The sequence below is a fragment of the Typopeltis vanoorti genome, chromosome 4 (genome assembly GCF_054136105.1).
Source record: "Typopeltis vanoorti isolate ZY-2024b chromosome 4, IOZ_Tvanoo_1.0, whole genome shotgun sequence".
Lineage (NCBI taxonomy): Eukaryota > Metazoa > Arthropoda > Arachnida > Uropygi > Thelyphonidae > Typopeltis > Typopeltis vanoorti.
In genome coordinates this window covers 21,842,501-21,855,471 of record NC_143552.1, presented here as the reverse complement: position 1 = coordinate 21,855,471, position 12,971 = coordinate 21,842,501, and the positions used below count along the sequence as shown (strand labels likewise).

General features: G+C 38.0%; 1 protein-coding gene across 3 annotated transcripts in view; it reads left to right on the top strand.

Moving 5' to 3' along the window:
* car (vacuolar protein sorting-associated protein 33A) overlaps positions 1–12,971 on the top strand; it is a 396,220-nt gene that overhangs the window by 123,317 nt on the left and 259,932 nt on the right. For all 3 annotated transcript variants that reach the window (XM_090391677.1, XM_090391678.1, XM_090391679.1), the window contains exon 6: positions 12,326–12,442. In XM_090391677.1, the coding sequence (XP_090247803.1) occupies positions 12,326–12,442 (117 nt within the window). The remainder of the gene's footprint in view (positions 1–12,325; positions 12,443–12,971) is intronic.

Below are 12,971 nucleotides of genomic sequence, written 5' to 3'. Positions count from 1 at the left end.
GGTAGTGGGATGGGAAAGGAGGAACTTGTTAACATTTGATTTGAAAGCCTGTATATTGTATTCCTTGGGAAATACCTCAGGTGGAAGACTATTCCACAGTAGAGCAGTAGCAAGGATGAAGGAGGAGCAAAAGAAACTTGTTCTGTGAATTTCAAGGTGTACTGTGAAAGGATGTTGGGAGGTGGCTGTACGTGTTCCAATGAGTTTAGTACAGAGTGGGGGAATTATTGATGGTGTTTCAGATGAGCATTTTCCATGAAAATATTTGTAGCATATACAAATTGCAGAGACTAAACATCTATGTGAAAGTGTGGGGAGTGAGTTAGTAAGAGATGGATCATTTATCAGTGTAATTGCTCTCTTCTGTATTGAGTCAAGCATTTTGAGGGAACTTTTAGGAGCCCCACTCCAAATGTGAGAACAGTATTCGATAGCTGGGCTGATTTGCGATTTGTATAAGGTTAACAGCTGTTTTGAAGTGAAGTAACGTCTTGAGCAAAAGAGAAAGCCCAGTTTTTTGGAAGCTGAGGATGCAATGGTTGTGATGTGTTTATGCCAGGAGAGGCCTGATGTCATGGTAATTGCGAGAAGAGAAATTTCGTCTTGTCTGGGGATTGGAGTATTATCAAAAATAATACTGCGGGAAAATGGTTCTTTTTTGTGGGAAATAAGACAGAACTGGGTTTTACTAGCGTTGAAGTTGACGAGGTTATCTGAGCCCCATCGGAGGATGTTTTGGAGGGTCTGCGTTGGAAGTTGCGGTTGATGTTCTGTGGATTGAAGTGACTTGTAGGGCGTTTATCAAATGAAAGGGAGGAGTGCAATGTGCTGTCATCTGCAAAACTGTGTATTAAATTGGAGGTCAACTGAAGTAGGTCATTGATGTATAGAAGGAAGAGGGTCGGTGAGAGAACTGAACCTTGTGGGAGGATAGGGCGCCATCTACCATTACACACAGTGTGCGTCCGGACAGGAAGCTGACAGTCCATCTGCAGAAGTCCTGAGACAGTCCAAATCATGGAAGTTTGCTTAGTAAGCCTTTGTGCCAAACCCAGTCAAAGACTTTAGAATATCGAGTGCAACTACTTGGGATTTGCCAAATTTTTCCATGGTACATGTCCAGAGATGGGTGATATATGAGAGCAGGTCACCTGTTGATCGGCATCGGCAGAATCCGTACTGGTGGTCGCTTAATAGCTGGGTACCTTCAAGGTAGAGTAGTAGTTGAGAATTGATGGTTTTCTCCATCACTTTAGATAGGATTGAGGTGAGTGAGTAAGATAGGGCAGTAGTTAGATGGCAGCGATTTGTTCCCTTTTTGGGAATGGGTTGAATATAAGCCATATTCCAGGCTTTGGGATATATACCAGTGGAGTAAGATAGTGTGTACAGATGGCATAGGATAGGAGTCAGTTCTGCTGCACAGACCTTCAGGACAATTGGAGGGATGCCATCAGGGCCAGGGGCTTTTTTGTGTCTAATTTTGACAACAGATTTATGAACTCTTTCTGGCAAAAGGATACAGGGGCATTGTATGTTGGGCAGTTGGAATGACTGGAGGGCATTTGCCATTGTCGATTATGCGTGCATTGCAGGCAAAGTGTAAAGCCAGATTAGCTTTTTCTGAGGGTGATGTTGCAATTGAGCCATCTGTGTATGATAGGGGTGGGAGTAGTGTAGGGCAAAAGTTGCAACCAATTGCTTTGGCAAGAGACCAAAAGGCATGGCTGCTGCTAGAACATGCTGCAAGTTTCCTGCTTTTTGCCCATTTAAATTCTGTTTTGGAATCATCGATAATTTTTTTGCATCTGTTTCAGGTAGGCACTGAAGGAGGATGGAGTTCTTAATTTGAGCCAGTTGTGGTATGCCTGGTTTTTCATTAGTACAGCCTTAGCACATCTTTTGGAGAACCAGGGTTTGGATAGGGGATGGGCAGTTCAGTGTGGTGTGGGGAATATGTTATGCCAGCGAGGATTACTTTGGTGATGTGTTCAGTGCAATTGTTTGCAATCTTCCAATCTAAACGTATGCACCGAACACATCACCAAAGTAATCTTCACTGGCATAACATACATTCACCACACTGAACTGCCAAACCCTGGTTTTCCAAAAGATGTGCCAAGGCTGTACTAATGAAAAAGTACACTATGCTTCATGGGAATGAAGCATAGTAGTCTCGGAGACTGTCCCATTTGGCACTGTTATAATGCCAGACTACTATTGTGCAGATATGGGACTGTGTAAGTGTTGTTGCATGGGGCAGGAGATGAGCACTAGGTTGTTGTCAGAATTACCTGGGGGGGGGGGGGGGGGGGGGCTCACTACATTCACTGTATATTTGGAAGGGTCATTCGTAAGGAAGAGATCTAGGGTATTTGGGGAGTGATTTGGGTTATCTGGTATTCTGGTCGGCTTGTGAACTATTTGTGTAAAGTCGGTGATGGCAAATATTTCTGCGTCTCTTCCTGCAGGATCTGTACGACTGGAAGAGGAAAGCCAGTTGGTGTTATGGACATTAAAATCACCTAGGAGGATGATTTCACTATTAGGATTATGGGACTGGAGGAAATCAACTTTTGAGAAGAGGAAATTGAAGAGCTTGGAGTGGTTGGTGGTATTGGGAGAGCGATAGAGACAGCAGATGAATTTTACTGACTGGGGGAGGGATATTTTTAGCCAAAGAATGTCAAAGTTGGGCAATTCTAGGTTAGGTGCTCTCTGGCAGGATATGTCAGAGCGGATATATGCGCACATACCACTCTTGGGTCGAAAGAAGTTAAATAGTGAATAGTTTGGATGGTGGCAGGGAAGGTGAATTTTGGGTTTCTGTTAAGAAGAGTATGTGGAGTTTGGTTGACTGTAGATGATAGTGAATGCTGTTAAGGTTGGAGTTGAGACCATGGATGTTGGTGTAGTGGATATGCAAGGGTCTGTGGGGCTATGACCACAAGGGTCTTGCACATTTCCTATGCAGTGCCTGCATACTGGTCTCCTTCGTGGCTACTAGTGGCGTCACTTGGTTTTTGCACTAGTTTGGTTTGTTTGTAGTCTATGGTCCAGCTGTTGTCTCCATTTTGGCGTTTTTCTTCTAGCTGTCTTCGGAGTTGGCATCTTTGTTCAAAAGTTAAGTCAGGTCGAGCACATACGCGCGATTGGGGGCATCTGTCCTTTAGCTTGCTATTTATCGCCGTTATTAATTTGGAAGTGTTAGTCGGTGTATCACAGATCACTTTCATGAGGCATGGAAAGTTTGTTCCATTCTTTCTTTTGTTTATGCAACATTTGATGATATACCTGGGATCGAAGTTGCATTCACCTGCTAGTTTGCTAACTTCTTCTTTTAAAGATTTACCGTTTTCTTCCGGAAAGTTCAGAGGAAACGATTAAATCACGGAGTTCGTTAGCGGGTACAGATGCACTTGGGATCGGCCGCTGGTCATCGAGTATCTCGAGCTTTGTTTCCAAATTTCGGATTTTGGACGAGAAAGTATTGATCATGTTATTAAGGTGTTAGTTGTTAGTTTTAAGGTGTTATTAAGGTTTCATGTGGCTGTATTGATCATGTTATTAAGGTGTTGTTCGAGATTTTCAACTCATTTGCCTAGGTTCAGCAGCTGTTTAACAGAAGGAAGGCACATCGAACAGAAAAAAGGCTGGGTCAGTTCAATAAAAAGCTTGAGTGCCGATTGATCTATTTTTGCACAGGAAGTATGTAGCCAGTTGCAACAGATGCGATATTGAACGATATACCTTTTTCCTTTTGGTAACTTCGGATTCGCAACTGCGGCACTTTGTATTGACTTTCGGTTTGTTGGTATCGGCTACGCTACGCTGACGGGACTAGAAGTAATCTTTCGTTGTTGGACTTTGTTGCCACCATCTTTACTTCGCATGTCAGGCATATCAGGTGCTTTCATGTGGCTGTTTTTTAATTGAAAAATAACTGATATGGAGGACTATGGGCACTTTCGAGTTGTATAGAAGTAACTGGCTCCTTAGTACCCTCTGTTTTCCCGTTTACTGGTTATTTTGCACAAAAAAGATACTTGCAATTACGATAAAATTCGGGAGCACAAGTTTAACAAAACTTATTCACAGGCGCCGCCTGTCGGATCCAATCCAATTGATATGAAGTCATTAGCCTCTATATAAAGTTGACCTGCTGTGAGATGGAGGTTAACATAAGATATATATATATATATATCTATTTGCTACTATAAGTAAGGTACAAGGAAGGATGTAGACAGTATGCATCCGCAAATTAATGCAGGTGTGAGTAATTGTATTGGATATTTCAACTCTGGAGCATACACAGAAAGGTGAGAAAGTGATAATTACCTGAAATAGCATATAATAGAGGCAGTCTGGGAGCGCTAGATGTAGGGAGAACATTACTTCATTATCAGTAATCATATTGCTTCCATTTGGGAAAGGAAACCATACAGTTGTAACCTGAAATTTTCAATTACAGATTAGATGATTATGAAAAGTTGAGGAGGCAGCTTGAGACATTTCCATGTTATAAAAATCTGCCTGGAAAGAGATGTTAGCAGTGCATGGGAGATGTCCAAGTGTTGTTTAAAGAAAGCCATGTCAGGATTTAGTTTGACACAGGGTGTATGTGTATCTATATATAATTATTATTAACATATGACCTCCATGGAGTCAGAGACTCATCGTGGGAGGTACACACTATTGCACACAATGCTCATCCAACCATGCTTTAAACCAGGGGTCACCAAACTTCTTTGACTGTCGACCCCTTCAAAAGTTTCTTGACTTTTTATTGACCCCCTCTATTTTACTATTACAAGCAAAAAAGATGCTTATGTGAGTTTTTAGATTTGTTTATTGTATGTATAATATAGTATATATTATTATATTTGCTTAACGTCAAAGGGATGCGTTTTTGTTTTTGACGTCCTTCTTAACATTACATATTTGATAGGAGGGATAAATAATATATAAAATATAAAATTTAATTTAGATAACAAAATAACAATACTACAATCTTCCTTATATATATGAAAATAAGACTTTTATTAACTTAGTATACAATTTACTAACGTTGTCGATGTGAAGGGTGTGCTTCGTGATATAAATCGCCACAGAATTCTATATCTAGCTGATTTCTTTGTTTTGTTAAAATGGAATTAACATGGCTGAAACCAGCTTCAACCATGTACGAGCTTGGAAATGCAAGCAAAAAGGGGAGTACCACTTCAGAAAGTTTTGGATATTTTTCTACAACATTTATATTTGTTCAAAAGTAACTTAAAGTTCTATTTTTAAAAAGTGTCTTAGCTTCAAGATCAACTGACAATTCAATAAGTTCATCTTGTAAGTTACATTCGATATTTTCAATATCTGCAGAAAATGGCGTGATAACCCAATCTGGAATGTGCATGTTTTCAAAATCTGCAAAGCGCAATTTAAAATCATCATTCAAATTTTGAAGATGTTTTGTGTATATATCTAAGTCTTAACTTTTACTTCCAATTGCCATAGATTTGAAAAGTACTGAAAATCTTTTCGTAATGATGATGATTTAAATAAGGCTAATTTAGCTTGGAAGCCTAAAAGAATCATCCGAGCTTGAATAATTGTGACATCTTTATCTTGTAGACAGGTCTGTACGTTATTAAATTTTGAAATAAGTCCACGATGTAGAAAATATGATTCTTATTCCTCTTCAGTTCATCACTCAAAAACAAATTAACATCTGTAAGAAACTGTAGGGTTGAGTCGAAAAACTCAACAAATCTTTGTAGATTTACACCTCTAGACAACCATCTTACTTCAGTATGCAAGAGTGATTGGTTTGATACTTCATCATTTTTTTCACAAAGTTTGGCAGACAATTGCGATTTAAGAGGATGAGCTCTAATTTGATTAATAGATTTAATATACATTCTTAGAGTATCATGCAGTTCGTCACTGAGAGTTTTGCCACCAAATGGTTTCAGTGCAACACACAGTGAATAGTACGTACACTTTGAACTTTTTCTTTCAGAAAGGCACCGAAACTTCGATAACGGCCCACCATTGCAGGTGCGCCATCTGTGACTACTGCTGTTATATTAGTAAATGGAATATCATACTTATTTAAATATTCCTCCAATCGCTGAAAAATTGTCAACACCGTTCCATCACTTTCAAGATATTTTGCAAATAAAAATTCGCCAATAATTTGATGCTTGGTTTTACTATAATATCTTACATAAGCCATAAGAATAGAAGAACTATCGAATGTAGATTCATGAAGTTGGATGGAGAACTTACTGTTTTTGAGTTCTGATACTACAGTTTCTTCTACATCTTCAGCCATTTCACCAATACATCTATTCACGGTATTCGCACTCAATTGTACGCATTTTAAAACAGAGCCAGAATCTTTTTTCATTATCGTTTCAATTACTTTGATTGCAGGTATAACAATGTCCTATGCAATTGTATATGGTTTTCCTTTTTTTGCTATATTAAAAGAAATATTGTAGAAGGCTGTTAATCCTTGTTTATTGTCAGCTTCGGCAGGTGCTTTCATAAATGATTTTATAGTTGGGCGATGTGTTTATTTCTCTTTCAGTTCTTTAAAAGAGTCAAGATCTTTAACTTTCTTATCTGGATGGAGTCTTTGAAGATGATCTTTCATTTTTGCTGGTTTCATTGCATCTTTACTAAAAGTTTTTTCACAAAGAACACACATAGGCCTCGTTTCGTTTTGTTTCTTAATGAAGCAATAAACCCAAGTTTCAAATATGCTAACAAATAGTGTCCGCATTTCTTTTTAGTATCTGAAACTGCCATTGTGGTTATAAAATAATAAAAATTGAAGTCAGTAAGCAAAAGTAATAAGTCTAAATAATATACCTACTCGCGTATTTCTATTGGATGTACAAAACTACCAGCCCTGCTCAACTCTTCAACATAGAGAAGTTTAGTTCGTGAATGAATAACGATTGAATTATAATATGTATGTTGATGAATTTTAGAACATTAATGCTCACTTGTATGTCGACGCAAAAATGAGACTGGGATTGAATGTGTGTAAGTATAAGTAAATAAGCAACCGTGCACGTGTTGCAATTTCGCGCCGGCCGGGCAGGAACCACCGACATCCGTTTATTGGTAAATAAGTCATTTTGGCATATTTTCCGTAACTATTTTCATGACCTTGCTCCATCTTACAGGTCCTATTCATGTCACTGTTCCCATGATTTACTCTTAATTGTGTTGTCATTCAGGATGAAGGTAATCAAAGTTAATCGAATTAAATATTACCCATACTTTGTCTACATTCACAACACACTCAGGCGATACATTCCACTCTCCATGCAAAGGATACCTGATAATACCCCCCCACCTTCCTCCTGTTCATGAGGCTCTGCAACTTACATTCTCTCAATTTGTCCTTGTACTCCACTTTCCAAAGATCATTGACAACCTATGTGAATCTTCTCTTGATCCTTTCCAACATATCCTCATCACCATGAAAACCCCGCAACCAAATCTGTGCACAATGAGCCATATGAGGCCTGATCAAGGCCTTATATGATGGCATCATAACCTCTTCATTTCGGCATGTCAGGGTCCTCCGCATCATTGCCATTATCCGATGTGACGTCTTCGCAATGTGCAGTGTGGCCCGTGAATTTCAGGTCCTTCTATACCATCACTACTAGATCTCTCATCTCCTCTGTCCTTTTAAAATTTCCCCACCAAGTGTATACTTTGCATCCCATCATTACTTACCTGTCCATCCATTCATGTCCATTCATGGATTGACTCTAGGGATTCACTCGACTCCCCAGTTTTGGATCATCTACAAACAGCTGCATATCACTAGTTCAACCCATCCTAGTATCATTAACATACAAATTGAACAACAATGATCCCAAAACTGATCCCTGTGACATACCTCTAATGACTTTCCTCTTTCGCAATACTGCACCGCCATATACAATTTTCTGATACCTATCTGACAGCCAGTCATTGATCCAACTCAGAAGTCTGTTATAAAATCCCATCTCTTTCGATTTATTTAACAGCTTGTCGTGTGGCAGTCTATCAGAAGCTTTTGTAAAATCTAAGTACACCACTGTATATTCATCTCAACTGTCCAAGGTATTTGTCAACTTGTTATGTTATATAAGTTAGTGAAACATGATCATCCTTAACAAAATCAGGCTGATGACCACAGAGAATACTGCTGTTATCAACCCATTTCTGTATCCTACCTCTCACCAATATCTCTAGTACCTTCAGGACAACTCCAGATATACAGACCAGCCTATAATTTGAAGCTGCAGCCTTATCACCACCTTTATGCAGTGGAACAATGTTAACCTCCTACCACTCCCTTGGAATATGTGCTGTTGCAACTTTTATTAAACAGGCATGCCAGTACTACTGGCATTTCTCCGAAACATTCCTTTAAGATGCATGCCGACATGTTATCAAATCCTGTCACCTTATTGACATCAAGCTTATTTCCTCAAATACCTCCTGCTCACTCACAATTAAGCCATTCTCTCCTATGTCCTGTACACTTATGTTCTCATGATTCCACCCTGATCAGGATGAAACACCCTTACAAATTGATCACCGAATACCTCAACAATGTCTTCTGCAACAGTTAGCATTCTACCACTTTCATCTATTAACATCACCTTACCATGATCATTCTTCCTTCTACTTGCCCCATATCTATAAAACTCTCTAGGGTCTTTCTTTGCCTGATTTGCCAATTTCTGCCCATACTCTACTTTTGTTTTCCTTACTAACTGAGTCACCACTTTCTTGGCTTGATCTTTTACTCTTCATGTAACTGATTATTATCATTATTCATCTTGTACTTCCTCCAAAGTACCTTCATTTTCCAGATTTCATTCTTAAGCTCTACATCCAGTTTACACCTACCTTATTAAGTCTTTTGGCCTTCGGAATACATTCACACATTGATGCTGTTATGTATTTGTTTGTCATTTCCCATGCAACATTTATTCCCTTACCACTCAACTCCTCGTTCCATGTTATAGCTCTAAGCTTATCATAATCACCAGTTTTATAATTCTACATATATCCTTTCCTCACAGAAGTCTGCTTATGGCTAGCCACAACCCACGTGATCACTTCATGATCACTCTCACCAACTGGATGAAAGTGTGAAACCCCACTCACAATTACATTCTCTGACGATATGATCATATCTAAAACTCTAGATTCTGGATGCCCTTCTTTACATGCTGCCTGAGATAGTTATCTCTCAAGAAATTCATTTTCCTTATTCCCGAATGCTATTTCTTCATTCCAATCTATACTGCCCTAAGTAAAATCGCCTATAATAATTATCCTTCCTTTGTTCACTAATCCAAGTTATTTATGCATTTCTTCATCACCACCTTCCTAGATTATAGCAATATCCAACTAAATGTGTCTTCCTCTCAACCTTCACGTTACACCACACTGCCTCATAACCATTGCCGCTATTTTTCCCTTTCATGTCTACCTTATGGCAACTTAATTCCCCTGCTATCATCAGCACTCCCCTTCTTGCCCTTTCTATCCTCGCAAAAAATACTCTATCTTTCTATTCCTGTTACGATATCACCTTCATTCAACCATGTTTCACTATTCCAGTGATTTTGAGATGAATAAACTCAATTGCTGAAACCATTTCATTCCCCTTATTTTTGATACTTCTAGCATTTGTATATAAACACAGCAGTTTATTTTTAGGTCTATAACCAGTCCTATCCAAGCCACATGCTATTGTGATTTCCCCACCACACCAGTCCAATTACCTTTAGCACCACTTTCCACATATATCTGCTCAGTCTCAACTTCCCTACCCACATTGCAATATACTTTTTGCAATGTGGGTAAGGAAGTTGAGATATATCTTCATCTTTATTTCCACTGCCAAGCATTTCTGTCTCTTCAATACCACTTTCCTGATTTTTTCCTTCTGATCTCTTTCACACATCACACACTGTACTTCCATCCAGCAACACTTTCTCTAGTACGCTCACTCCAAACCATTTAAATGTAACCCATTATGCCTGTATAATTTTATTCTTCCCTCAAACACACGTCATACATCCACAAACTTTATTCCCTTCTCCTCACACAGCTCCACTAGCATATCATTCATGATTTTGGCTCTCCGTTGCAACTCATCATCATCATATCTCGATATCATGCTGACAATCCTTCCTACTACACTGTTATCTTTCACACTTCTCAATAACCTCCCAATATTCATTCTTACATCCTCCTTATGTCCATTTAGATCATTGTCCCCACAATCACAACTAACTCTCTTTCTCGTTTCTTCCTCATGTCCAACACTTTAATTATCCTACTCATTCTCCCACCTGGGTAACATACCTTATGGACTCTCTGATTAACTAGTCCTCTAATTTTGGAGTCTCCATATACTGCTATCCTGGAATCACTCATCACCTCTTTTACTCTTTTTTCTTTTGTTCTGTTCTCTTGCACACTTTCATTATTTTCAACTAGATGTCTAACACCATAAGTTATGGGGGTTTGTAAGGAAACAGGTAATCAACAAGCTTATGAGGCAAGAATGGATATGGTTAAGAAGCAAAATCAGATTATAAGAGGAAATTTGCCCAACAGGATAAAGGAATTCCTGAAGAGTTCTCTCACAGTGTGGAAAGTAAAAGGAATAATGACTATAGAAGGATAACTCTAAATGAGTATTGATGGTAAGAAGGCAAGAAGTAGACTAAATAGTTGAGTTACTGAATGACCACTTTACAAGGGTCTGTTGTTAATCCTCATGAAGATATTGCAATGACAGGTGTGATGATGCCTGATTTGAGAATGGAGAGGATGAATTGGATGTGCTTAGGATACTGCAGAATATTAACCATGAATATAACCAAGGGTGTTAAATGAGGTATTTGGCCATGTATTATGAGGATGCACAAAGGAATTGGTAGTTCCTCTGACCAGGCGGTTTAATTTAAATCTCAGTTCTGGTAAGGTCCCAGAGTAGCAAAAAAGAACAGAATAGTTCCATTACCCAAAGAGGCTCCAAGACAAATATAGCAAATAATAGATAATTCAGCATCTTAAGGCTTGGTATGTAAAGTGTTTGAGAAGTTGGTCAGATTTCAGGAAAAATTAATGGATTGAAACTCTGTGTGTGTGTGGGGGGGGTTCTTCATGATTTTGTGAAGGGGTGGGGTTTTGCCTTAGAAATTTACTCACTCTCACTTTATTATACAAAGTGATGGTTGATTTGGATAAAAGGAATTGAATTGCTAGACAGTGGTAATTCTGCACTTTGCAAAAATATTTGACAGGATACCACATGGAACTCCATTACATAAATTGAAGCAAATGGGAGTAGATATGTAGTTCACTAGCAAGCATACATCAGAGAATAGTATATGGGGAAGTTGTGCCTGGGAGAAGATAGGCAAATTGTTTCTGTATTCTGTACTTGGACTGCTGCTGCGTAATTTGTAATACTGGAAATGATGTAAGGGGAATATCCATTCATTTGCTGCTGATGCAAAATTTTTATAGTGGTTAATAAAGGCAATGTGGAGATTCTGCAGTGTGATTTAAAACTAGACTGACCATATGAGCAAAGGACAATGGTTTCTATTTTAATATGGTAAGATGTGTGGTTGTGCAGTGCGAAAAGATTACAAGCTATGTACTACATTGATAGAACTGCACTGCAGTAAATTAATGATACTAGGGATTTGTATTGGACACATCTTCACACAAGATTAAATGAATTAAACTGAAACAGAAGTTGGTACCAGCATGAAAGACCCTTTTTTGAGTTAGCATCAGCAGTGAAGTACATCCCAAACAAATTATGTGTGTTCAAAAATTTTAGAAAGTATTTTTAAGACCACTCAACAGCTGTAGACAACATTAATGTCTGCCCTAGAGAACCCCTTAACAGGATATTAGTTCTTATATCCATTGCCATTTTGAACTATTACCAAATCACTTGATTGTTAGTGCTTTGTGTTTGATGACAAGTGTTTTTTGTTCTTCAAGATTTGAAATCCAGTAAAATATCAGCATCTTAATAAATTGTCAGATTCATTTGATTCTCTTAGTATTTCTTGTTAATAATGTTGAATAAAATGAATACGGGCCAACAACTAATTTTCTGTACATATTTGATCATTATGTAGTATTGAAATATCATACTGGCAGTTCTTAACATGGTTTACAATAATGTGCATTTTGTAGTCTTCACTTCTATCCTTTTCAAAATGTTTAAATGAAATTGATTGTAATCTGAATATCTTTTTTCTATTTCTTTCAGGAATGTCATATTGAAAGTGATATGACTAGCATGTATTTAGCAGCAAAAGCATTAATGACCATTCAAACTTTGTATGGAGTAATACCTTACATATATGGAAAAGGAAAGTGTGCTAAAGCAAGTGAAAATTTTTTACATATATAATTTTTTATATATATATCTGTGTGTGTGTGTGTGTGTGTGTGTGTGTGTGTGTGTGTGTGTGTGTGTGTGTGTGTGTGTGAAATGCCAATGCTACTGGCATTTCTCTGAAACATTCCTTTAAGATGTGTGTGTGTGTGTCTGTATATATATATGTGTGTGTGTGTATATATTTTCAGAATTCATTTTTACTCTGTTGGAATATTATGAAAAACCTTTAATGACTAATACCAAGAGATAAAAAGATGACAAGATATATTTAAAAAGATACTACTAGTTTACTAGTTTCGTTGAATATATCAACATCCTCAGGTATCACAATCAAAGAAGTATATAAAAAATTACAGAGACTTAAAATTGTAATAACAGAACAAGTATAAAAAAGACAGTAGCGTGTTTGAAAAACAAATGCGAGTATCAGTTCCAAACAAACGTATACTATGCGCTGTCGCGAGTGCGCCAGTACTGAACAGAAGCAACTTGTGTGTCAGAGAGATTGTAACTC